Source organism: Echinops telfairi, unplaced genomic scaffold (assembly GCF_000313985.2).
Source record: "Echinops telfairi isolate 266 unplaced genomic scaffold, ASM31398v2 ScPeMD7_7457;HRSCAF=8495, whole genome shotgun sequence".
NCBI classification, from domain to species: domain Eukaryota; kingdom Metazoa; phylum Chordata; class Mammalia; order Afrosoricida; family Tenrecidae; genus Echinops; species Echinops telfairi.
The window spans coordinates 17,282,198-17,308,960 of record NW_022111357.1 but is presented as its reverse complement, the minus strand read 5'-3'; the positions used below and the strand labels follow the sequence as shown (position 1 = coordinate 17,308,960).

General features: G+C 43.5%; 1 protein-coding gene and 1 non-coding gene across 2 annotated transcripts; both read left to right on the top strand.

Annotated features, from left to right (window-relative positions):
• Window positions 1-1,116: 1,116 nt before the first annotated feature.
• On the top strand, window positions 1,117-23,424 carry PPP1R8 (protein phosphatase 1 regulatory subunit 8). The gene is made up of 7 exons (XM_004705060.3): window positions 1,117-1,189; window positions 3,099-3,159; window positions 9,288-9,441; window positions 10,874-11,094; window positions 12,671-12,815; window positions 20,295-20,359; window positions 22,010-23,424. The coding sequence occupies exons 1-7, from the start codon at window positions 1,134-1,136 to the stop codon at window positions 22,358-22,360; spliced, it is 1,053 nt and encodes a 350-aa protein (XP_004705117.1). The 5' UTR covers window positions 1,117-1,133; the 3' UTR covers window positions 22,361-23,424.
• LOC115872789 lies at window positions 6,153-6,315 on the top strand. The gene has a single exon (XR_004048035.1). It is a non-coding gene; the product is annotated as a small Cajal body-specific RNA 1 (non-coding RNA).
• Window positions 23,425-26,763: the final 3,339 nt, after the last annotated feature.

The window sequence follows — 26,763 nt, the reverse complement described above, 5'->3', positions numbered from 1 at the left end:
ACTGCATCCATACCCTTTTGCAAACCAGGGTGCTCAGGATTTAAGCTCCAATGGCTAAATAAGTTAAGCACTCAGTCAAACTGAAAAACCAAGCTCACTGCCAACGTGTCCCTTTTAATTCACTGACCCCATAGGGTGGACTAGAACTGTCCCCGTGGGTTTCCAAGGAAATCACTATGGAGCAGTTGGTGGATTCAAAATGCTGATCTTGAGGTTCGCACTCTGCCATCAGGGTTCCTACGCACTCAGAAGACAAAGCCATGACAACCACAGGCCCTGCTGACGTCTAAGGGTGTCTTACCGCTAGTGGCCTAGGGCAGACTAGTAACCCCAATGCTTAGAACTTAAACTTCTTTTTTGGCTCTAGCCTCAGTTCGGACTCATGGCAAGCTGTACGTGTCAGAACAGAACTGTGCTCTATAGTACGGGGTTTTCAAGGGCTGATTTTTTCCAAGTTGTTCACCGAGCCTTTCTTCCTAGGCATCTTTGAGTGGACTCAAGCCTCCCGCCTTTCAATTAACAGCTGAGCCTATAATTATTTGCAGCACCCCGAATGCGATATAGCCAAGAGCTAAAAAAAAAGGGGTGGTGGTGTCACATGATTTGCAATTTTGCTCAGGCACAGTTTAGGTTTGTGCAAAGGACACCTGCCTCGCTCGTGAGTGGAGCCTGCCCCGCAGGCTTTAGCTAGTCCAGAATTTTCAGAGACCGGAAGGTGGCTTCCCAGTCCAATGCCCAGATGGGCACATGGGAAAAACAGAATCCGAACTCTTCCTTTTCTAGCTTCTCTGCAGATTGGGGTGGCGTTCCCACGGTTTGAGGAGTCCGTGCCTGCAGGAGGACGTAGGGGGGACACCGCTGGGCCAAGGAAAGCCTTCGCCTTCGGAAACTTCCAGAGTACACTAACTCCCTCAAACACTAGGAGAAAGACCTCAAAATCGGACCGCACTCTCCACCACCACTAAACGCACGGTAGGCAGGCGGCGGAGCCCGTGGAGGAGGGTGCCGGCACCAACCAGGCTTCAGCTTGCGCGCGCGCGTGCGCAGAGGCTGCTGGGAAGCCCCCGCCCCCCGCCGGTCTTCCAGTTTCCCGGCGTGCCTCGGGCCCGCCAAATGGGAGGGGGAGACGCAAGATGGCGGCAGCCGCGAACTCCGGCTCCAGCCTCCCGCTGTTCGACTGCCCGACCTGGTGAGTGCCGGCGAGGGCAGCGTGGCTTGGCTTGGGCCGGCCTGTGCCGGGCTGCACGAGCGGCTTGCTCGTGGCCGGCCGAGCGGCTCGGAGACGCGGCGGTTGATGGAAGCGGGCGCTGGCCGCCACGCCGGCCGGGCGGCGTGTGGAGGAACTGGGCACCCGGAGCCCGGGCCCGCGAACTGAGGAGACCCCGGGCTGGAGGCCCTAGGGCGCTGTCGCGGGCAGCGTCGGGGAGCATCAGCCGGTCGCCGGGGCGCTTAGGGGCCTCGTCCCGAACTTACCTCAACTCCTGACGGGAGTGCCTGGTGCTTTTGTGGAGGAGCCTCGATCCTGCTCTGCCGTCCGTCCGAGCGCCCGCCGCCGGCCCCGCAGCCCCCTCGCCGGCCCAGCCCCGAGCTGTCCTCGGCTTCCCCCGCAGACGGGCGCTCCCCGAGGACAGGGACTGCGCCGACCTACACCCCCCCTCGCGCGAAGCCAGGCACGAGTGGGCATCAGTCGTGTTGGAAGGATCCCTCCCATCCCTTCCCAAGTTCCTGGGAATAACTTCATTTAGCCTTGGAGTAGGGGTTCAAGATGAATAAATAGGAATTGCAGTGCAAGGACACGCACGCGAGTTAGAGCGATTTGGGTTGGAGCGCTTACCCCAGAGGCGTTGACGTGTGTGTGTGTGTGTGTGTGTGTGTGTGTGTGTGTGTGGGGCAGCTCCGACTCCCGTTAGATTGAGATCCGCAAAGGCACGGGCAGGCGTGTGCATCTTTGTGTTCTCCGCGCCTAGGCCAGGGCCAGGCTCGGAATAGGCGTTCCCCAAAGATGCTAGCGCCCTGCCTCTTCCGAGGGCTCGGCCGGATTGTCGTTTAGCATCGTCAGTTCGATTGGACCAAGATCCGTTCTTTCATATGTGACTGTAGGGACTCCGGCGAGGTTATTCATAAACCTCAAAGGATTCAACTGAAGGAAGCTTGTGGATGTGTGACTACACTGTGGGTCCCTTCGCACATCTGTAACTCGCAGTCCCTTCAGCCTGTAGTCTGTGTCCATTTTGGCATGCCAGTGCCTTGACTTTGGACAGAACAGCAACCGTTTGAGATTCATGTACCGTTTCCTCTGCTTATGATATGTGCCCGGCACTGGGTGGGTGCTTTGATATGTTTGTATGCCTCTTGAATGGTTTGACCGCAAGGGTAGAGAGGAGAGTTCCTTTAATCAAGGACAGCAGGTAGCTCTTGTGGTTTTGTGGACATGAAGCTGGAGGGTTGCCCCAGCTCCCTAACTATGGGTCACTGAGCTTATGGTCTCAGAGCCTAGGGCAGTACTCTCCTTGTTCTGTGCTAAGACTAATTGTGATTAGCCCAAAATTATCAACTGGGTTTGTTTACTGTTTTATGGTATTAATGATGATAGTGGTAAATCTTAGTTTCAAACTGCAGGCCATGAGACTAACCAGGCTATTGTACTTGCACTCTGTGCTGCCTTCTCTCCAAGTTAACAGCCCCAAACCCATGCCACTGAGTTGTTGATTCTGGCTTTAGTGCCCTTTTAGGGCACTACCACCTATAGCATTTCCGAGGCTGTGAGTTCTTATGGCACATCTTTCTCCGATCCTTGGGTTAGCAGCCAAATGCTTACCTGTGGCACCAGCAAGACTCCTTCCGGTGGTAGGATACAGGATTCACTGTGTGATCTCAATGCAACTCCAGTAAAATCTCTTTTGGAACAACTGAATCCCTGGGGAAGCAAGTGTCAAACGTAGAGAGGAACTGTAGTAACAGTGAAGTAGATGACATTTCTGCTTGAACATGAACTAATTATAGACTGGGAGGAGGGCTGAGATGTTGAGTGGGATGGTTGTAAATAGCATTTATGAACTTATCATGAAAAATGCTGTTTTCATTCTTTATTTTTGCAGGGCAGGTAAACCTCCACCCGGTTTACATTTGGATGTAGTCAAAGGAGACAAACTGATTGAGGTATGGGAAATGCATGTCTTCTCCCTTTCCCCACTGTGCTCAAGATTGCTGCCGGTGACTCACTCTCCGCCCCCTCCTTTGTGCTTTGTTTTCCAGCAGCGCTACTTTGGTTCATCTTGATTTTTTTTCCTATTAAAAGCACATGGTGATAGAACACAGTGAGCTTCATCTCTCTCATACTCAGTTTATTGTGACTTCTCCTGCCTTTCCGGTAGAGAATTTTAATAGGTCAATAAGCCCATGGGTCTCAGTAAAACTGAGGCCGTGTAACATGGCTTAGCCCATCTCTCTGAGAATACGTGGGATTCTGTGGCAAATACAAAGGTTGCAATAACTGAAGTGAATGATACAGATTAAGTTCAACTTTTAAGTTACTTTTATGAGTTTCAGGCCCAAACCTTTCAATGAAGTACGAGGAGCTAAGACATCTGCTCAAATGGTGGTGAAATATATTTATTCCAAGCATTTATTTAGTGCTTGTTATATAGTAAGCCCTATGTTAGCTATAGACATTACAACAGTGAACAAAACAAACATGATTATTGTCCTCAAAGAAATAGTTCAGTGGGAAAGATGAATTATACACCAGAAATTATATAATTATAATTGAAGTAAGAATTACAAAGGAAATGCTCTCAGGTATTCCAGCTTATGTAGAAGTCTCTAGAATAAGCACCAAATACAAAGAGGCTCCAAAAAGTTTGTGGGGGAAATGGAATTAAAAGCTAATGGAATTTCCCACAAACTTTTTAACGTCTTACTTGTAGAACTAGAAAAAGGAAGTTTTGAGTAGCTAGGTTACATACGTTTTTAAAACTTATATTTATGCAATATGAAATGAAGAATAAGCTCATGGAACTGGGAGTCTCCATGTCTTTGACCAATTTTATTTGCTTAATCAGTTAGTACTCTTTGAGTACCATTTAAAAAAAAATCATTTTATTAGGGGCACATACAACTCTTATCACAATCCATCCATACATCAATTGTGTAAAGCACATTTGTACATTCATTGCCCTCATCATTCTCAAAACATTTGCTCTCCACTTAAGCTCCTGGTTATCAGCTCCTCATTTTTTCCCCTCCCTCCCCACTCCCACCTCCCTCATGAACTGTTGATAATTTATAAATTATTGTTTTGTCATATCTTGCTCTATCTCACATCTCCCTTCACCCACTTGTCTGTTGTCCGTTCCCCAGGGAGGAGGGCACATGTAGACCCTTGTAATTGGTTCCCCCTTTCCAACCCACCCTCCCAGTATCGCCACTCACACCACTGGTTCTGAAGGGATCATCCGCCCTGGATTCCCTGTGTTCCCGCTTCCTATCTATACCAGTGTACATCCTGTGGTCTAGTCAGACTTGCAAGGTAGAATTGGGATCATGATAGTGGGGGGGAGGGGAGGAGGAAGCATTTAGGAACTAGAGGAAAGTTGTATTTTTTGTCATTGCTACATCACACCCTGACTGGCTCGTCTCCTCTCTGAAAACCCTCTGCAAGGGGATCTCCAGTGGCCTACAAATGGGCTTTGGTTCTCCACTCCGCACTCCCCCCTTCTTTGAGTACCATTTTTATCCTTTGGTGCTTATACTGAGCATAGTACATTCCATGGTTGCTAGCTTGAAAAGTTACCTGGGAGAATTCCTGAACCATGCTCTGTAAATAATGTCACTGTTAGGGTGTGATAGAGGAATCCCAGGTATTTTTGCAAAGTCTTAAGTCATGCTTATAATAAACTATGCCATTGTTAACAAATCCTCATTTCCTTAGCCAGTCATTTAGTACCCCTTTGTCATGGATCCTTTAATTTTACAGATTACGGACAGTTCCTGGATTATCAACTACCAGTGAGTTCTGTTCCTAAATCTGTCTTTAAGTTGAAGGAGTTAGTATCTAAAGTCATTCAGGTGTTTGTCTTTGTGTATAGTGTGTTTTTTTATTCATTTGAAAACATTAATGAAACATTTCTAGATACAGGCAAACATCTTTAAAAAATACAATAGTAATCGTTTGATGCACTAAGTAGTGGCCCCTTATTATCATAAACCATTGTATATACCTTAGATTTTTAATAGGCATGGAGTAGGCTTTATGGAGGTAATTTTAATCTGGGCACTGCTGGTATAAAACATCAAGATTATTTAATGAAATCATTGAACTAAAACTACTGTAAACCCTTTTAATTGCAGTTTTCCACAGAAACAAAGTATTTGTTGCCAAATAGCATGAAGTTGTGGTTGAAATCTATTTTGGTTCTGATTTTGGTAAATTTTTAGTTGGTAACGGGAAGGAACAGATAAGCTTAGCTTTAATGGCAACATCAAAGTCCTTTGTGAAATGATGTTTTTGAAAGCACTACACTTGTTAAAAAACCCTCTGATTACTTGCTCCCATTAGCTAGCCATGTTCCCTGGTAATAGATTGAATTCTAGCCCCCCAGAATATGTGTAGTAGACCCTAACCTTTGTGCCTGTAGTTGTAATTCCATTGGGAAGTTGATGTCTTGTTATGTTAATTATTCAGGGTTAGTGAGCAGTGTTTCCCAAAGTGGGAGATACTGGGTCCTGGTAGGGGTGCTACAATGATCCAGGGGATTGCAAAGTCGTACCTACATGTAGGGTTTGTTTTAAGTCAGCCTCTTGAAGTATAAAAGATTGAACACGGAAGCCGAGCTGCACAAGGCACATGCCAGCCCCAGGAGCAGAAGCTCAGAAGAGAGAGGGCCCTCCTTCCAGAGCCAATCGAGAGAAAGCCATCCATCCCTAGGGCCAGCACCCGGCATTTGGGCTTGTATCTGCTAACTGTGAGAGGATAGGTTTCTGTTTGTTAAGACCACTGCTCACTTGTACTGCTGTCAGCACTAAGACACTGGCTTTCCGGGCTCCTGGGGTGTGCTGAGTTGCCAGATAGTTGTCAAGGTACAGGCTGTATAGATCACCCTATCCTTCTTGAGAGGAACACACCTTAGAGGACGTGTGTTTAGGACTGTAGGCAGCACTTGATACTAACCGAGCTATCTATGTCCTAGCCTATGTCAAAGGCTTGTGATGTGTTGTGATCGCTGGGTTTAAGAAGTGCAATATTAAAACAAGCCATGAGTCTTTTAAGCCCAGGGTGTAAAGCCACACTCTGAGTTATAACTCAAAGGCACAACTGACTAGTGGCACTGGCCATATCAAGACAAGAAATTAAAGCTTTAGTGGCCATTGAAATACTGAACAACCAATGTGTTAGTCATGTGGACAGAAGCACATTGTCCAAGAAGTAGCACATTTCCTTGTTTCTAGGACAGACTAGAATTACAATTCTGTCATTGAGATACCTTTAATGGTGAAGATGTACATTCAACTTAAAGGGCTCTCCAGCCCTTCAAACATCATAATATCTTTGATATGGCTTGGGTACCTTAAAATCATAGAATTCTAGCCAATATTACTATATTCAGCTCTCACTGACTGCCATCAAGTCGATCAGATGCACAGTGACTTATAGAGCAGGAGAAAACTGCCCCCTTGGTTTTCCAAGTGTAGACAGCCTCATCATTCTTCTGTGGAGTGGCTAGTGGGTTTGAACCACTGACCTTGTGATTGGCAGCTCAAGGCATAACCTGCTATGCCACCAGAGCTCCTTTACTAGATCCTAAGAACTGGTGGTCTTACGTGTTGTCTTCCTTGAGAACAAGTGAGCACTGAGGTTATAAAATTTAAATTCCTAGGGCAGTGGTTCTCAACCTCAGTTCCTCATGTGGTGGGGACCCCCAACCATCACATTATTTTCGTTGCTACTTCATCACTGTCATTTTGCTACTGTGATGAATCGGGCGACCCTTGGGAAAGGGTTGTTCAACCCCAAAGGGGTTGTGACCCACAGGTTGAGAACCGCTGTCCTAAGGATATAATCTGCACAAACGTAAATATGAATGAGAAATGCAGTGGGATTCCATATATATGAGTAGTACCCATTGAGAACAAAATGTTGAAATTTCGAGATTCTGAATTCCAAAGATCTCTCATTTTCACCTGAGACTTGAAATTTGGGTCAGAGCAAACATGGAAGTAAGCTGTCTGATTGAGCAGTGTGGGTCTGGGACCAGCCCAAGCAGTAGCAGATGGGCGCTGCTGGAAAGGGTTTCCCAGAGGTGGCCCACATATCCAGGCTAGCTTAAAATCAAAAGAAACTATGTAAGTGATTGTTCATAGAAAACTTAAAAGTGTAACCCACAGTACCTATTCACTCCTTAAAATACTCCTTGCCATATGGTACATCTTTTGATGTAAGTATTGTGAAGTAAATATATACTGGCTAAGAATTTAGGTTCTTATATCAGAAAGACCTGAATTTCCAACCCAGCCCCAAAATAGAGAGTTATGTGAACTTACTTGTGTTACTCAACTTTGTCATCTATCTAAAAAGAATAATGGTAACTACTCCCTTTATAGGATGGTTGTGAAGATGAAAATGCAAAAGTCTGGTATGTGTCACCAAAGCATTGAGTGCTTTATCAGTGCCAAGAGTTTATTTGCGTGAGGTATATTTCTGGTTTTATAAAGGGGATACTGGAGCATAGGGGAGAATAATTGCTCGCTGAGTTCAGTGGCGTGACTGGGAATGAAATTCAAACCCCTGGATTCCTAGACTAGTGCCATACATACTTGACTACCCTTTCCTGGTCAGCTCGTGCTTCTGCCCGAGGATTTTAGAAATAAAGTGTGAAAAATGAATTATAGCTGAATGAGACTTGGTGTTTAAAGGAGAAGAAATGTCTGAATGAAGCTTGCTCTTCAAAGTTGGTCAAATTGTAGACTGTTATAAGAGGTATTAGTAATAATCCATTTAATGTTAGCCAATCTGGCAATGGCTTTACCGATTCAATCTTAGTTTTCATAAAGATAAATTCCGTTAAAAGAATGGTCTTGTTTCAGACCTTGACTCTGTTTGGACTCTAAGCCTTACACATCAGCCATGTCTGACTTTAGATCCTGGCTCTCTCACTTAACCAGCTGGCCACCTTGGACAAGTGACTTCATGCTCTGTTTTCTTACTGTTATCAGTAGAAATGACACCTTTCTCACAGAGTTGTTCTCAAAATTAAATAAGATGTTTCAAATTCCTAGCAGTTAATAATTCTTTGTGTCAGACTCCCTTCCCCTGAATGTAGGAAATTTGCCCCTTGAGATCATCTCATGCTGGAAGCAGCAAATACACATTTAGAGTTAACTCTGGTACCACTTTTTTGGGAGGTCCATGGCAGTACACTGGTTAAGCATTTGGCTGCTAACCAAAGGGTTGGAACCCAACAGCCATTCCACAGGAAAAAGATTTGATTGTCTATTTCTGTAGAGCTGACAGGCCTAGAAACTGTAATCACTGTGAATTCGAATTGACTGTATGGTGAACAACAGTAATACTTTGGTGTACAAAATGAAATGTGATAATGTGTTGGGATTTCAGGGGTGATAGAATGGTGCCTAATGTAATTCCAGTCCCTCAGGAGGATTCCAAAAGCACTTGGGGTTATGGCAGCGTACTTGAATACGGAGAGATGTTTGTACCCGTTCCCTCCCAACCAAGTAGGCACCTTTACTTGAAGGTGTATGTTCTAAATAGCAGTCTTTGTAGTTTCTTATGACCCAATGGAACCTTAACTTTCCAGTGGACAGAAAACGTTCATTCTCGATGGAATTGTTGATCTCTTTGATGTACAGGGTATTCTAACTAGATGTGCAGGTTATTAAATTCTGATTTCTAATGGAATTAGAAAAAAAAATTTTCATACCAACAATAGACATATTCGTACTACAATTGGGGAAGTTAGTCAACATAAATGCCCTGCCATCGAATTTAGACTCATAGCAACTTTATAGGACAAAATGTAACTACCCCTTTGGGGTTCCAAGCCTCAAGCTATAAATCTTTATGAGAGTACAGACCCTCATCTGTGTCCTTGTGTGACCATTGCGGTGCTTTAATCTGCTGTCCTACCCCCCCAAAATGTTGTCTTCATAAATTATTCTGTTCTTGAATGTCTATTATTCCTGAAGATCCTCTGTTTGATTAGAAAAAATTTTTTGAGAAACCCTATTGACATGAGATTTAAGTAATATTTAATTTAATATTTATTATTTAGAAACTGATTATTGATGAGAAGAAGTATTACTTATTTGGGAGAAACCCTGATCTGTGTGACTTTACCATTGACCACCAGTCTTGCTCTCGAGTCCACGCTGCCCTGGTCTACCACAAGCATCTGAAGAGAGTGTTCCTGATAGATCTCAACAGTAGTAAGTGATTCACTCCCGGGTCACACAGCCCCTCGTGGGCAATGTGAAAACGCTCTTTGGGTTCTTCAGTTTGGAAAATGTGTTTGATTGCTTAGTAAGCTTTTTAAAATCAGCTTTCTTCTGGTCCTATAACTTATATTTTCGTGAAGTACTTGCTGGCTGAATATGGAAAGAAGAGAGCTGTAGGGAGCTTTCCCCTGGAGCAAATAATAGGTAGATAGAACAAAAAAAGCACCTGGGAACAGAGATTCTGTTTGAGATGATCTTGGAAATAGTTAGGGGTGACGGTTATAGGACATTGTGAATGCCACCAGATTTTACATTAAAAAATGGGTAAAATGGCAACTTTCATACGTATCCCTTGTCCTCCACCCCACCGCCCAAAATACTTGCTATTAACTCAGTGTTACACATGTTCAGTATTCCTAAGGCCTGTGATAAGCTGTGGTCTGATTTCAGCAAAAGCCATGATTTACTGTGTTAAAGTAGAAGAGCACCAGGGCAAGACATTTTAAAAAATTGTTTTGAGCAAAATTTTAATTTTTGATAATGGATTCTTTGTCCTCGCTACATTTGTTTTGACAACTATTACTACCCATTTTCTTTTCATGACCCCCCTCCAATTAATGATGGGAAAGGCAACCCCAGCATATCCTAGGTGATGGCAAGATGCTTGCTGGGATGGTCATGTTTGATCACCTCACACACACACTCCAGTCTGCTCAGATGGTGGTCCTAAATAGCCTGTCTCAAAAATACTTGCAAATTTACCGTATCTTACCTCCATTTCATAATATGCAGAATGCAGGTGTGGAAAAGTATTCAGAATGCCCAGTAGGATTTTGGCTTACATTGGCATTGCCACCACATCTGTTTCAGCCTAGCTCTTGTCTTGTCTCAGGAAAAACACATAATTGTCATCAGGCCATCAGTTCCTATGCTCCTTAGATTTGAGGCTGAAGAGCTCAGGCCACAGTGATGCTGTGTCCTGGCCTGAAGGGCACATGTACTGCTGGATTCAGAATGGAGCCAAGTCTGTCTGGCAGCAGAGGCCAAGCAGTGATATTTGTTATTGACAGCCAATCTGCAAATGTGCACAAGTCCACTGGAGAGATTTAAGGTCCAGTGAAGGAGTTTTCCTTTTCATTGCAACATGTGACAAGGGCTGCAAAATCTGCCAAGTGCCATTTCCAGTTTTGAAAGTCTGTTTTCTCTGACCATAATCTGAAAGTGTGGCATTTCTTAAAGTTGAATGCAGAGAGGGGGTGGTGGGGGTGGCGTGGCGTGGCACACTGGAGGGAGGGAGGACGAAAGCAAAGCTGATGTGCTGGGAGGAGCTCACCTGGGACAGGAAAGTTGAAGATGATACTTTCCCTCCTAAAAGTTAGGTTTGGTCTCTCTCTCTTTACATTTCTGATTTGGATCTTCCTAGCACACGGCACTTTCTTGGGTCACATCCGGTTAGAAGCTCACAAGCCTCAGCAAATCCCCATTGATTCCACCGTGTCGTTTGGTGCATCCACAAGGGCATACACGCTCCGTGAGAAGCCTCAGACGTTACCATCAGCTGTGAAAGGAGATGAGAAGATGGGTGGAGAAGATGATGAACTCAAGGGCTTACTGGGGCTTCCAGAGGAGGAGACTGAACTTGATGTAATTCTCTTTCCATCTTACAGTTTTATCTTGGAACACTGTTTACTGTTTTTGCAGCCTGGAATTGTTTTGTGTAGCTGTAAATGTCATTGATTTAGCAGTAGGTTTCCTTGAGACTAGTAATGGTCCTTTGCCGCTTTCAAACTGTGTAGTGTCAATTTGGTCATGTGGCCAGGACTAACAAGGAGACTGGATTTTTCTGACTGTACCCTCATAGTTGTCTCTGTCTACCTTCCAAAAGGTTGCTCCCAGAATCCAAGGTTGGCAATTAACTTTATCTTTCTGACTCCTTAGAATGACGACGACACTGCCCACTAGGGTAGCCATCAGCCACATTTCTAGCCAGTTGCTGATCACATGTGGCTGGCAGCTACTGTCGTAGGCAGTGTAGACAGAGAACACTTCTCATTACCACAGTTTCACATTAGACAGATCTGACTTAGAGACACTGATGTTTTCATTCATTTGTGTCGGGTTTTTTTGGGGGGTGATGGGTTGGTACTGTCTGAACTGAACAGCAGGAAACTTCTTGACTAGACTGCTTTTAGCTTGTGGTTCTGGTTGCCTTGAAGGTGATAAATTTTGCATGATAAAATTCTCATTCCAGGTCTTTTTCTTGAGGCTGACTGCTGTATACAATATGGCTGTAGTCCTTCATGTCTCTGTCACTGTGCTGATGTGACTAGTCTATTTAGATAGATCAAATCTGCGCATATCCCTGACCATTTACATACTGTTCATATACGCCAAGACGGTTTTCCACCCTCTGGGAAGAAAACCACAACTGAAGCTTTACAATGCAGAAAGGGTTTTCTTTTCAAGCAGTGGCTGTGCAGCTAGGGACCTTGCCAGCAGACACTTAGGCCCATTTCCCCTCCAGACTGTTTCCAGGTGTCCCTGTCTTAGTGAAATATACTAAGTCCTCTGGGTCCTCATTCATAAGAACCTTGGAATATCAGAAACTGCAATGCAGATTGGAACAAGTCCAGTATATTGGAAAGAAAGGAGCAGGGAGCAGTGCTAAATCCAAGTTAACCATTGAGATGGATGGATGGTTATGAATAGAATCAGGGCCAGGCATGAAGAGTGACAAACTATTAATGCTGAAAGTTAAGTGCACTGGCAATGTCCTTTTCAAGGAGTTTTCAAGGAGAAGGCAGCTGGAAAGTAAGCTGCTAATTGTCCTTTCTCATCTCTGTTTCTTTCTTTACAAACTGTTCTTGGAATTACTCCCGTTCACAGTTCCTTTCATTCTCAGCCTGAAGATGTGGTAGCCATGCTTTAACGCAAACAGATAAGCCAAAGGTATTTACACAGGTGGTGTGTTCTCAGCCCAAAGTTTCTTACCTCCTTCTGACTGCCCCTGCATCCCCAGGTGATGAAGATGTTCCTCTTTCTATAGAGTAAGGCTTATTAGTATTTGAGGTCTAGTGATGGTAATGAGTCCTTTCTAGATGCAGAAGAGTGTCTCATCTAGAGAAGGCACCACTTCCAAATCCTTCTATTTGGCATTATTCCCCCTCCCCCTCAATTCTCTTGTGATGACTCTTGTCTTCCCTTTGTGAACCCTGGCTAGAACCTGACAGAGTTCAACACTGCCCACAACAAGCGGATTTCCACCCTTACCATTGAAGAAGGGAATCTGGATATTCAGAGGCCGAAAAGGAAGAGGAAGAACTCCCGAGTGACTTTCAGTGAGGATGATGAGATCATCAACCCAGGTGAGGCATCTTCTTCCTAATTCTTCTGATGAAAAGGCGTTGTCTAAGAGGGTAGTGGTTTAGAGATCAGTTGTAACATTTCTTCACAAGGTTTTAGGATAACCAGTGCTATGTTGAGGGGAGATATTTTTGTACAGTGTATTAGTGGAGTATCCTGAACATTGAAGTATTATCCAGTTACAGTGAAAGAAATGGCTCACTGAAGGACTTTGTATAATTTTCTTGCTCATCAGTGGAAGATCCTGTAAGATATAAGTATTTACTAACTTCACCTCAAAGCAGAAGACAACATAGTTGTCATTATATGATTTTGAGTATGACTGATAACTCCAAAGTTGGAGAAATGTCTACTGCCACCATTAACTACATTGAAGACTTGCCTCTATGTAAAGAAGTAACTTACTATTTTATGTGGAAGTATCAATAAGATGAGAGCATAAAGATTAATATAAGGGAGTACTGATGGCCCTGTGACTACTAACCACAAGGTTCTTGGTTCAAACCCATCAGGTCCTTCTCAGAAGAAAGATGAGGCTGTCTGCTCCTGTAAAGATTTATAGTCTCAGACACCATATCTAGGGCCACTGTGACTGAGAATCAAATTGATGGCAGTGGGTTCAGGTTTTTTTGGTTATCAGTCTATGGGGAATGTAACTAAGTTTACCAGTTTGTTTCATCATACAGCATTTATTTATTGGACTCATATTATATGCCTCAATTACTGTGGTAGGCTCACAGAGTCGGGATTTTTATACAAAGATGACAGGATTAAAAAGAACTTCTTTGCAAATATATCGCTTTGTGGAAACCAGGAACACAGACTGACTAGGTGCTTCTATTTCCCAAGTAAAAATGCAGTGAGAATAGCTTTTAAGTACTACATTTAGGTTCAAAGTAATCCGTTATTTGAATGGGAGGATCTACTCCAGTGATCAATTATGAAAACAAAACGATCTAGGGAATTTAGTTCATTAAAAACAATCTGAATCAGCAGTGGGATATGAAAATGAATCAAATTCAATTTTAAATTACAGTAATAGAAGAATGAGAAGAGTAACCTTACTGATCTGTGTTCTGACCAAAACTCACACGTGTGTTAGGTTGACCTGAGGGGCGTGGGGGCCCTCAAGCTGGAGGAGCACAGTTGTGGAAAGCAGTCCCCTAGATGCCTCACATAGTCACTGTCCAGTCCCGTGTATACTTGAGTATAAGCCGAGTTTTTCAGCACATTTTTAATGCACTTTTTGTGATAAAATTAGGTGCCTCGACTGATATTTGTTCGGCTTATACTCGAGTATCTAAGGTATTTGGGGGGCTGGCTTCAGGAGGAAAGATAGGGGCAAAACCTCAGCCAGTGGCCACCAAATATTTGGCTCTATGTGAAAAGAAATCCTGGCAAAAATAATAAAATAAAATGAAAAGAAATCCTGGCTTATATTTAAAGAATTCGGGGGGCAGAGGGGATAAAATTGAAAGATAATGGAATTTTTCCACAAAATTTTTTCCCCCATAAATTTTATAAAGGCCCTTATTTTTTCAAAGAATTCTTGAGACACATTCAGGATCTTCATTAATATAGGTGTTACATGTTCATGTTCAGATGGTGTGTATGGTGAAATGGATTACTCTGAGAAATGAATGCCTGAGGAAATGCTTATACCGAACTAGATGACCAATATAAGGTTTATTTCTTGGCCTCCTACCAGAATCTATTAAATAAGAGTCTCCATGGATTGGAAAAGCTTTTTCTTGTACAGAGTGTGTGAAATCAAGCTCAAAACCAAGGACATAAACAAGTGAAAAATCTCTTGAAGTGAGAATTAACAGTAAACCCACAGCGTTGAGTCTATTCTACCTTTCAGTGGTCCTGTAAGATAGAGTAGGATTTCTAAGGCTATAAAAGCTTAGAAACCAGTAGGGTTTCTAAGGCTATAAAACTTTACCAAAACTAACTGCTACACTTTTCCACGGAGGTGCTGGTATTTTCAAACCACTGACTTTTTGGTTCCCAGGTCTGCAGTTACCTAATGTACCCCAAGGCTGCTCCTCAGTAGCCCAGAGGTCAAAGAGAAAGCCTCAAAGAAAAACAAAGTACAAAGAGCTGAGTGAAAACAGAAACACAACTTCTAAAATTGTATGGGAAGCAGCTTTGTGAGGGAGATTTCTAGCACAGGCAATTTTATAGCACTGAATATTTACATACATGAAAAGTCTCATCAATAACCTAAATTCCTACTTCAAGAAACTAGAAAAAGATCACATTAATCCAAATTAAGGAAAGAAATCATGAGGGCAATTATTTATTAGCTTTAAATTGAAACCATAGAGAAAATCACTTTTAATAAACCAAGATATTTTTTCCTAGGGGGGACTAAATAGAATTGATAAATTTCTAGCAAGACTGGCAAAGAGAAAAAAGGGATTAATTATCACTATAAATCTTGCATTCATTAAAAAGCTAGTGAAATGCTCCAGACAACTTTATGCTCATAAACTTGATGACATAGAAAAATAGGTTCCTTTAAACAAGATTAAAATCGGGAATCTGAGTACCCCTGTCACAGTTAAGGAACTGAATTCATAATTTAAAAAGCTCTTGGAAAAGAGAGCTCCAAGCTCATATAATTTCAGACGTAAACTTCACCAAACATTTTAAGAAGAGTGTGTTAGTCTGCGTGGACTAGAGGAACAAATTCATAGACACTCGTGTGTATAAGAAAGAGCTTTATATAAGAGTAATTGTATATTGAGAAAACACTCCTAGCCCAGTCCATAGCAAGTCTATAAGTTCATTATTAGCTCATATGTCTGATACCAGTCTGTAAATTCCTCTTCAGACTCATGCAACACATGAAATGACGTGAATGCAGGAAGATCACAGGCCAGTGGGTAAAAGTTTTGTGGATCCAGTGGTGGTGGAAGTATCTCAACATCTCAGGCGTGGGTCTCCATGTGGCTCCTCCAGTTCCAGGGCTCTGGCTCTGTCAGCCTAGCATGTGGCTTGTCAACAGGAATGTCTCCCAGGGAGAGAGTGTATCTGGCTTCCAGTGAGCTATTTATCTCCTTAGTACCTCCAAATGAGGCCATCGAGCTGCGACCTGATTGATAGGCTAGACTCCACCCCTTCCTCAAGTTGACAGATTATGTAACTCCTACAAAAAGTTAGTGCCCGTTTTACACAATCTCTTCCCAAAAACAATAGGAGGAAACCCTTCCAAATTTGTTCTATGAGACCAGAATTTTCCTGATTGGAGCTCCTATCAGGGGGCCAGTTCACTGCCCCTCAGACCCTTTGGAGGGCCAGACTATAGTTTAAAAAAAAACTATGAACAAATTCCTATGCACACTGCACATATCTTATTTTGAAGTTAAAAAACAAACAGGGCAAAAACACCCGGCGGGGCCGCATATGACCCGCAGGCCGTAGTTTGAGGACCCCTGCCCTAGATGCTGCAGAAGGTTGGTGTGGTTGGCCAGTGTCCATCCAGAGGCACCTCAGAAGAAAGACCTGGAGATGTACATCCCCCAAATCAGCCTGATGAGGCACACTTCTGTGCTGGTTGCCCTGAGTTGGAATTGACTCAGTGATTATTGGATTGATGTTGATTGTTAATTATCTTGATCAAGAAAGTACCCAAACAAGAAAATTGTTCATGGTTCTCTCTCATTATCTTCAAGTTGTCAACAAATATTAGCAAGCCAAATCCCACAATACATAAAGAAATTAAGTAAACTCCTGTTTGTACTGATGACCAACAGCAACTTAGGGACCACAGGAGGGACTAAATGATCTCTTAAGTCACTGTCCAGGAATCAGTCTGATTTTTCTGTTGAAAAGCAGTGCTCTGGAGCTGTATATTCCGCAGTGGAGTGGAATGGGTAAAGCCTGGCTCTGAAGTCGAACGTTTGCATTGCCTTTCCTCTCCATTCTTGTTTGACTTCACAGACGCTATGAGTCAGAGTCAACTTGATGGCGGGGCTTTTTGGTTTTGTTGTATTTGTATCATCAGATTGGTGGGGAAATGGAAAAAATTCATATAGGCAGCTTTCCTTAAGATTGGTGCTAGACAACTCAGTAAGGCCTTGATAAATGTTGGCCTTTATCACCATCGTCATCTTTTACCCTTACAGCCTTCCTATGCCAGAAGCAGACTTAGCCAGGAATTTGTTGTGAGTCCCCCAGGAGCCAAAAGATGGAATTGGGTGCTTTTCTTCTCTTGAGGACTGAAATGGCTAGAAAGAGGAAAGATTGCCCTGAACAATCTTCAGGATACCCCCGAGAGCAACTCAAGCCCTCCCCTCCCCTCCCTTCAGCAGCCTGTGTGTACAGGGTCCCCAAGAGCCACTCCTTTTGGGTACTAGTTGTACTTGGACCTTAGTTAGCATTCTTCGTTGAAAGAAAGGTGAAAACAGCTCCTATGGGGATGAAAGAAAGAGTTAGGGGGTTGTTTGTAGCCACCTGTCTCCTTAATGAACTGAACATCTTTCTTCCTCCATATAGAAGCCATTCATTCATTCATTGAACAGCAATTGCTTGCTGCTCATTTGTATTCAGGGACATCCAATCTGTGATAACTTAAACTTAAAACAAGCAAACCTGGGGCAGTTACTCACATTAAATGGGATTCTTAGTTTTACAGTGGGATTCATTAAGAGTGTGTGTGTGTGTGTGTGTGTGTGTGCGCGCGTGCGTGCGTGCGTGTGTTTAATCACAAACGTCCCCCAATACATTTAAAATGAAACATATAGCATGTATCGGGTAAACAATTCTTTTTTCTACTACTACATTTAAGATAAAAGGAATTTGGAGTCATTTTGCCTAATAGTGATAAGTCTAGGCCTTCCTGTTTCCACACTGTTTCTCATTCAACCTTCAGTGAGTAAACTGTTGTTTGTTCTTAATGATCTGCCCCAATCCTCTCCTGTGGAATCACCTTTGTTACCATGTTGTAACGTATTTGGCTCTACACTGTGAACTCCTAAAGTTAGAACAGTCTCTTGGCCTTTTTTTCTTACCATTCCTGATAACTAATAACTGAAGAATGAGAGTGATTGCCAGGAAGTCTATTACTCTTTCAATTTTCTCTGCAGTGTGAATGAGGCTAAAAGCTTTAATGAGGAACATTATAAGCATTGTTCATAATTCAAATGTATCGATGCTTCAGTTTCCCTTATTCAGTGTTCAACTTTCATGTGTATGTGAGGTCATTGAAAATAACATGATTTGGGTGAGGTGTACCTTTGCCCTGAAAGTGGCATCCTTACTCTTTAACAGTTTCCATGGATCTTGGCAGCTTATTTACTCTGTGCAATGTGTCATTTGGTTTCTTGATTGCTGATTTCAAAATGAACATTGATTGTGGTTCCAAGCAAGAAAAAACCCTTGACAATTGCAATCTTTTCTCTGGTTTTTTTATTTTTTATTTTTTTGGTCCAATTGTGAAGATTTCTATTTTCTTTACCTTGAATTTGAATCCTTTTTTTTTTTTTCCCTTTTATTATTAATTTTGAATCCTTAATTGAAGATTGCAATCCTTACTCTTCATCAACAACTGCTACAAGTCTTCTTCGCTTTCGGCAAGCAAGGTTGTATCATTTGCATATCACAGTTTGTTACTAAACCTTCCTCTGATCCTGATGCCACATTCCTCTTCATATAATCCAGCTTTTCTGGTTATTTGCTCGGCATACAGATAAAAAAGTGGTGAAAGTATACAACCCCAGCACTTACTTGTACTGATTTTAAACCATGCAGAATTCTCGCGCTCGGTTCTCTTGACTTGACTCTTGATAAAGATACTGGTTCTGCATGAGCACAGTGGAGTGTTCTGGAATCCCCATTCTTCTCAATGGTTTTGAGCCACACAGTTGGATACCTTTTCATGATTAATAAAACAAAAAAACATTTTTCTGCTACTCCCTGTTTTGAGCCAAGATCCATCTGACGTCAGCAATGGAATCTCTTGTTCCATGCCTTCTGGATCTGGCTCGAATCTCTGCCAGCTCCCTGTCAATGCATTGCTACAAACTGTTGTTGAATAATCTTTAACAAACTTTTATTTGCATGTGATATTAATGATAATTCTTCTATAACTTGTGCATTTTGTGGGGTCACCTTTCTTTGGAATGGGTGCAAATACCAGATCTCTTTTAGTCTGTGATCTGGTATCCATCTTGCAAGCTTCCTGGCAGAGACAAGTAAGTGCGTGCAGTGCTTCATCAGCATGTTGAAACATTTCTTCTGTATTCCGTCAGGTCAGTGCCTCAGGGCAGCTCGGACTTCTTTGAGCGCCATCGGTTCTTGTTCATATGTTCTCTTGAAACGATTGACTGTAGACTAGTTCTCTTTCATGTGGTGACTATTTTTTTCATCATCTTGTTTTGCTTCCTGCGTCACTCCATTATTATCCATACAATCTTACTATATTAGAACTAATTTTTTCTTCGTTTCTTTCAGCTTGATAAATTTTGAGTGTGTTTTTCCTTGGTATTCACTCATTTCATTATAATACTTTTTTTTGGTCTTCTTGGGCTGCCCTGTGAATTTTTCTGTTCAGCGTTTTACCTTCATCATTTCTTCCATTTGATTAAGGTTAATGTACAATTAAGAGCAATTACTCTATGATTTAAGAGCAAGTTTCAGACTCTTCTGACATTCACTTTGATCTTTATTGACCTTTTACTTTTTAATAACCTTTTACTTTTTTCGTGTATGATGTTCTCCTACAGCTCATCAGGTCTCCTGTCATTAGTGGTCAATCAAATCTCTTCTTGAGCTTCAAGTGGGATAGACTCGAGGTGGTATTTTGGGTCTGGTGGACTTGTTTTCATTTTCTTCATATGAACAGTTGATGCTCAGCTTCTCCATTTCTCCATCTGGAGAAGTCCATATGAATGGTTGTCATTGATGTTGGGGAAAAGTGTAATGAGGGTGGATTGTGAAAAGGCAGCTGCTCTCCCACCCTCCTGGGCAGCAGTCTCAGATCCCTTAGTAAAAATTCTGATTGTGTACAGGTCAAAGGGCAGCCTGGAGCCTAGTTGTGCTGATTTTGTGATTTGGGGCAGGGTGTGTGATGTCTCAACATGTAGTGGTTTTATCACTATACCTTCACTCTACCATCCAAAGAAGGAAGGAGGTGGAGTGGCAGAGGCAGCACAGCAGTCCAGACAACAGCCTCAGTCTCCAGCTTCCTAGAGTGAAGTCCTGGCTCTTCCATGCTCCACCAGGGTGGCCGTGCAAGTCACTTTACTTTCCAAGCTTCAGCTTGTGTTTCCTCTATTAGATGTTGATTATAATCCTTACCTCTTAGGTTGTCAGGAGGGTTTAGCAAACCCCAACACAGAGTAAACACTTAGTGTTAGCTTGATTTTACTGTTTTCAAATTAGAGGTGTTATGATGTTTTTGTGTACCGTGAGCCCGGTAGACTCACCGCTCCTGGTGGAGTACCAGCCTGACCTTGCCCTCATTCTCTTTGCAGAGGACGTGGATCCCTCAGTTGGTCGGTTCCGCAATATGGTGCAGACTGCTGTGGTCCCAGTCAAGGTAGGAAGCGCATGTAACCGTATTTGATTGAAAACCCACTGTGTGTGTAGGTAAATGTTGAACGTATGTGCTAATCTCCCATTTTTCATTCTGTGGACATGCTTTCCTTCACTGCGGTTTATGAGATTCTTGGAGTGCCATAGAAAAGTTCCGGGTAGCTCTCTTGGCACGGTGCTGGGGTAGTGAATTACAGTGCACTTCCAGAAGAGCATGGCGAAAGGCCACCTTTCTTTGACCTTGTCTTTCTGGTTCCTTCCCAGACCAGAAAGGGGATTTTTGCAATGCTCTGTGATGCCTGTGGCTTTATCTTGTGAACTGGAAGGACAGCCCAGGTGTGTGGTAGACTTAAGGATCAGATATGATAAAGAACAAAGTGGGAGAGTTACAGACATGCTCTAATTGCTCAACATGAGAATGAACTACCTGTCCTGGGACTTTGTGAAATTAGCGCTGTGCTAAACAAGATTATCCAGAGGTTCCAGAGGCCTTTATTTATTTATTTCCAGGGGTCTTTATTGTTCAATAAATCTTTAGAATGTATTAGATTTATTCGCTGATATGATATGTCAATGTCCCAGGTTAGATTTGTTAAATCCACAAGGGAGTGGGAGGGGCATCTTTCGTGAGCGTTAGTCCAGTATGAAACAGTAGGTGGCATGTCTCTGTGATGCTAGTATTGAGGTCACATTTCTCCTTGAGTTCTTTTTTTGTCTTTTGTAATCCTCTGTTGTCATTAAAGTACAAAATCAGCTTTTTAAACTTTTATTTAGGTTTTTAAAAAAATAATTTTATTGTGAGCCTATACAGCTCTGTTCAAAATCCATACATCATTGTCAAGCACATTTGTACTTTTGTTGCCATCATCATTCTCAAAACATTTTCTTTCTACTTGAGCCCTTGGTATCAGCTCCTCATTTTTTCCCCTTCCTCTCCACCCTCCCTCATGAGCCCTTGATAATTTATAAATTGTTAATTTACATAAAATAAGATGCACCCATTTGAGTGTGCAGTTCGGGTTTTGACTGATGTGTATACATCTGTAAAATCACCATCACAATCTAGATGTGGAAGGATTTCGTCTTTAGCAGTTCTCGCTGTCACTCTCTCCCTCCCCAGGCAACCACTGAACTGCATCCTCTCAATGTAGATTAGTCTCGTTCAGATCAAGGTGTACAAACTGGGCCCTCTCCCTGAGATACCAGCTTTCTCTCTCCTTTCCTAAATGAAAACCTGTTTAAATGACTGCTGACACCTCTGATAGGCGATGATACCCATTGTCAACCTCCATTTCCTTAGGGCACTTGAACATCAGAGAAAGGAAAGGGGAATGGACATGACCTTAGAAGCATCACTTAAATTTAGATGTTTAATTTTATTAAAAACTCCCTGCACACAATCATTTCCCCTGTGTGTGACGCCGGATGGTGAGAATGTTAGGTAGCAATGTTTGGGAACACTAAGTGATCGCTAATGCCCCTTCAAACGCTGAGATTCCTGAGTTAGTAGTAGGGGTCTGGGAAACAAGGGTTAGAGACCTTTCCCAAAGGTTGCTTCTTCTGGGGCTGGAACAAAAAAATTAACTAACACCATCCTGGTTTGTTTCTTGTCTTCCTTGCCCCATTTCTCCTCTCTCCTCCTTGTGAACCACAGAAGAAGCGGGTTGACGGCCCTGGCTCCCTGGGCCTGGAGGAATCCGGGAGCAGGCGCCTACAGAATTTTGCGTTCAGCGGAGGACTCTATGGGGGCCTGCCACCCACACACAGTGAAGCAGGCTCCCAGCCACATGGCATCCACGGGACAGCACTCATCGGTGGTTTGCCCATGCCATATCCAAACCTGGCCCCTGATGTGGACTTGACTCCGATTGCACCAGCAGTGAACATGAACCCTGCACCAAACCCTGCAGTTTATAATCCTGAAGCTGTAAATGAACCCAAGAAGAAGAAATATGCAAAAGAGGCTTGGCCGGGCAAGAAGCCCACACCTTCCTTACTGATTTGATACTGTTGGTCAAGGAGAAGGGTGGGAAAGGGTGGGAATGGGGTGGAAGGGTGCCTGAGGGAGCTAATGAATTAGGGAGAGAAACTTTCCGTGTGTGCAGTCCCGTCTTTCAGAACGTCTCCTGGGATTTTAACCATGCAATGGTAAAGCTGAGGGTAGGGTTGAAATACCCATAAAGACCTGCCTTCACAACATGTTGATGTAGAAAATGGTTTCTATATGTACTTCTGAGTAGACCTCCTTGGCTCTTCCCTAGACCTTCCAATACTTCCTTTTTCCTTTCTCCCTCTTTCTAGGATTATTTTATTCAAAGTCACATGTCCCTGGGGAGAGGCTCCAGGCACTCCACTTGAATCCAGAGCTACGGGGGTTTACAGTAGCCTCACCAGCCCTGTGGGTCCAGCAGGTACCCCCTCAGGTAGCAAAAGATTGTCATGGGTCTCAGGTTGATCAACAAGAGGGTCTAGGATGCTCCGGATGGAGTTTGTTTAAACTCAGAAAATGTTTCCCTGAGGTCAGTGGTTTTGAGGTCCAATAATTAGGCTTTCTCTTTTGTCCTTCCCGTTGGAAATGAGAGCATTGATTTCTCCGTCTGTAACCAATGCCGTAGATACAGGTTGGTAGTTTTAAACTTAGAGTATTTTTTTTAACGCTACCTGTTTTCTTGTTAAACCTGAGCACTCCACTGGCCGACTTTTCTCGTTTGATTCAGGGGACTGTCCTCTACTCTCTAGAATTACTTTCCTTCCCAGGTGTGTGATGAAGGCAATTTTCTAAGGTATGACCGGCTAGGGCAGTTAAAGTTGACAAGGGGAAGATTGTACTTTGCAGTGACTTGATGCCTGGAGGTTGTTTCCGGTTGTGGCTGGAGGCTCTTTCCCCCCTCATTGATTGAGAGCTCCTGGACTAGACCTGGCTGGCAAGCACAGGAGACCAAGGTAGGGAATGTTGATAGGAGCTTGTACAGAGATTTGTACATTTGTGTCATAGGCCTTTTCACGCTTTCTGTGTAGCTTTTTACCTGTCACCTTTATTACATTGTAAATTAAACGTAACTTTTGTCATTTGTGTGCATTCTGTCACTCAAGTCTCCATAGCCCAGTCCACTGCCCTTAGGGAGTGTTTGTCAAAGCCACAACGATGGGGCTTGGGAGGTGATCCTGTGTCCCCATTTTACTGCCACAAATAAGATATCCCTTGATGAATGTGGAAGCTCTAATTAGAGATTCCAGTCCCCAGACTGAAGCCTTACGAAGCAAAATGGGTTAAGAGGTGGCTGCCGCCCTTTGGCAGGAAGGAACAGAGCAGACCTGCAAGGGGAGACTGGGCTCTCGGGGTGTCCTAGCAAGGGTCCTCATTAAGCCAGGCCACACACACTCTGGTTCTTTAAATGACCACTGAATGCATTTGGGCTATAAATGACACAGGAGCCAAGTTGCTGTTTTGGAGGGATTTCAGCAAGAGTTTGGATTAAATGGGTGTGGCTTGTAAGGCAGTTAGTGCACGTGGTGAGGGCTAAGACAGGGCTTTCCCGTAAAGATGTCACAAGAGTTCTCAATCCCTTGGACTTAGGGCAGGAAGGAGCAGCCTTCGAAAAAACAGCGAGTCAAAATCACTGCTGTACAAGGAGTTCCCCGTGAGCTTCAGTAAAAATGAGTATCTCTAAGAGTTGTACGAGTCCCCAATAAAATGATTTTTTTTAAATGAGTATCCTCATCTTAGAAATGTCCTGTCATTGTTAATGATGGCTCACTAAGCACTTGCAGCATGCCTTTAATTCTCATTTAGTACAACAGGACCGTTTATTATGATTTGCAGATGAGGAAACTGGCTCAAAGCCAAACAATTCCCTGTGGTTACACTGGAAGGGAAATTGAGGTTGAGAAAGTGATTCCAGAGCCTGAGCACAAGAATACAAAAAAAAAACCCCGGAATTACGCTGGGTGGAGCGGAGCTTGCTTAGTACACATATTCCCTTTAGGTGAGCGTTGAGCAAGCTCTGAGTTAGTGTATCCAGTGGCATCTCCTGGGAAGGTTCTCTGGTCACAGTGAATTATTGCATAAAAGCTGTTTTGCTTGAACCTCATTTTTTGTGTTAGCGATTTAAGTGAACAATGCAACTGAAATTTTGTTTCCTGCTTGGGAAAAATAATGCCACAGAAACTTGTGATGTTGAACACAGCTTACAAGGAAATGCTATGGGAAAAACTCAAGTGTACCAGTGTTTTTCGCGTTTGAAAAAGGTAGAATGTCGATTGATCAGTCATCCTGAACAGATGAAAATATCAACTCAGTAGAGCATTTGAAGTATATTCCACCAGGTCAGACTGTTAATCAAGCTTTCTGTTTAGAGGTACTGAGAAGATTGCATGATTTGTGGCAGATGGACTGGTTTTGCCACCACGACTGCACCTGCTCACAGCCATCTAAATGCGCCAGTTTTTGGCAAAAAGCAGCATGCCTTTCTTGCTCCCGACCTTACTCCGTGCAACTTCTTTGGTTTCTGTGAATGAAGAGGGACATGAAAGGACAGCGATTTGATGAGGAAGAAGAAAGAGGAGAAGGAAAAAAATGAGGGAGGTACTGTCAGCTATTCAAACAGATGAGTTTGAAAAATATTTCCAAGAATGGAATCGCAGATTTGACAACTGTATTAAGTGTAATTAATGGAAGGTGGTTTGAAGGTAATAAGGTAGTTTTGTAAAAAACAAACCCAAAACTCAAATACATAGCTTTGAGGGGGAAAATTCTCGTTATTTTTTGGGGGGGGTACCCCCTCGTAGAGCCTCAGAGGTGACTTAAGGTCACCTTAAGTGCTTGGCCAACTGCTTGTTGGTTGTAGCTGTGTCTTTCTCCTAGGTACTATTTTAAAGAGATTTGTTTTTATTTCCAAACGGCTTGTGAACAGGTCCATCTTGCCTGGTGAGGGGGTTTGTGTCAGTGAAACTTGCATTGGCATTTCCTTCCCTTGAGGGGCCCAGTCTACCAGAGCAGAAGCAGGACTAGCTGGATTTGGTATATCTTGGATTAACGAGAACTATGTGTAGTGCCCCTCAGAAATGAATACATCAGGAAAACACTCGGATTGATCCATCTCTGGACAGTGACCATAGATGATTGACCCCCTCCTGCTTACCACAAGGATGGCAAGTAGTCTCTCTTAGAGAACACATGCAGCCCGGGCCACAGCTTCCAGTCATAGAACATAGGCCCATTCTGGTTGTGAAACGTGAACAAGCCATTTGGTAAGAAGGGAAGGGATGACCCATGTTCCATCCCCAGGATGAGATGGTGCTTACTGGAGTACATAGCTCTGTCCTTCGTGAACGCTGTCTCAGGAGGACCACTGTTCATGTTAAATCAGAAGTTTAACCAGAAAGAACTTGGAAGACCTGCCCTGTCTCCGCCTACATTTTGCTTGTGAGCACACATGTCACTTCTCTCTGACGTGGGTTGACCAGGTGGTGGTCTTAAAACAAAGCCTGGCCTGCAAAAGACTCCCTACCAGAGGACAGACACCTGGGCTCTGAGAGCTTTCACTGAGGTGTGTGCAAGAAGACCTTTGCTTCATGGAGCAGTGTCAGCCAACAGGCCCCAGAAAAAGACAATCATGAAAGGTGGGAAAGGACAGTTGGGGCAGGGTACAAGGGCCTGTAAGGAAGGGGCGTGGTCAGAACAGGAAGCCAGATCCCAAAAAACCCTGTAAACCATGCTAGAGAATGTGAGAGGGCCAGGACATCAACTAACCAGCGATGAAAGACTAGAAAACCCGTCCCACCCAGAGTGACCTTCAAGCAGGGACAGTGACTGACCCGATTGCGGTAGAAATCGGGAAGCAGAGAGCATAGAGAAAGGTCTAGCTCATGTTCTCAGGTTAGGAACCAGGAGGTGGGGCTGAATCCTGACAGGATGTAGCAGAGGAGGCGCACTAAGACTCTTGGACCTTCCATGTTTCCCAGCGGTGGATGGGAGGATATCCAAGCAAGAGGAGCTATAGGAAAAATGTGGGTTGGGTCCATGTGACAGTGACTGACTGGCCAGCTGGGAATGCCGTGCAGTGTTTACCTACTACGTTCGGGTTTTATCTTTTATGAGAGAATTAAATAATTGCCTATTTAGGTAAGGGAATCTGAGGCTTCCACCTCAGAAAGGAGGTACGCTGCAGTTCTAGATTCAGTCAGCAGGCGGGGCCCTGCTCCCGTCTTGGAAGCATGGTAACCAGTGTTGATGCCAGGGCGATGGGGCAGGAAATGGGGAGTGGGGAAGAAAAAGGAGCTGATGGTGGGCAGAGAAGAGGTTGGTGATGTCCCTGGTGAACAGAGGCTTCACTTACGGTTCAGAGAGTGTGGCCCAAGGTCATGTAGCTGGCCAGTGTGTTCTGGACTGTGAGCAGCATGCGAGCA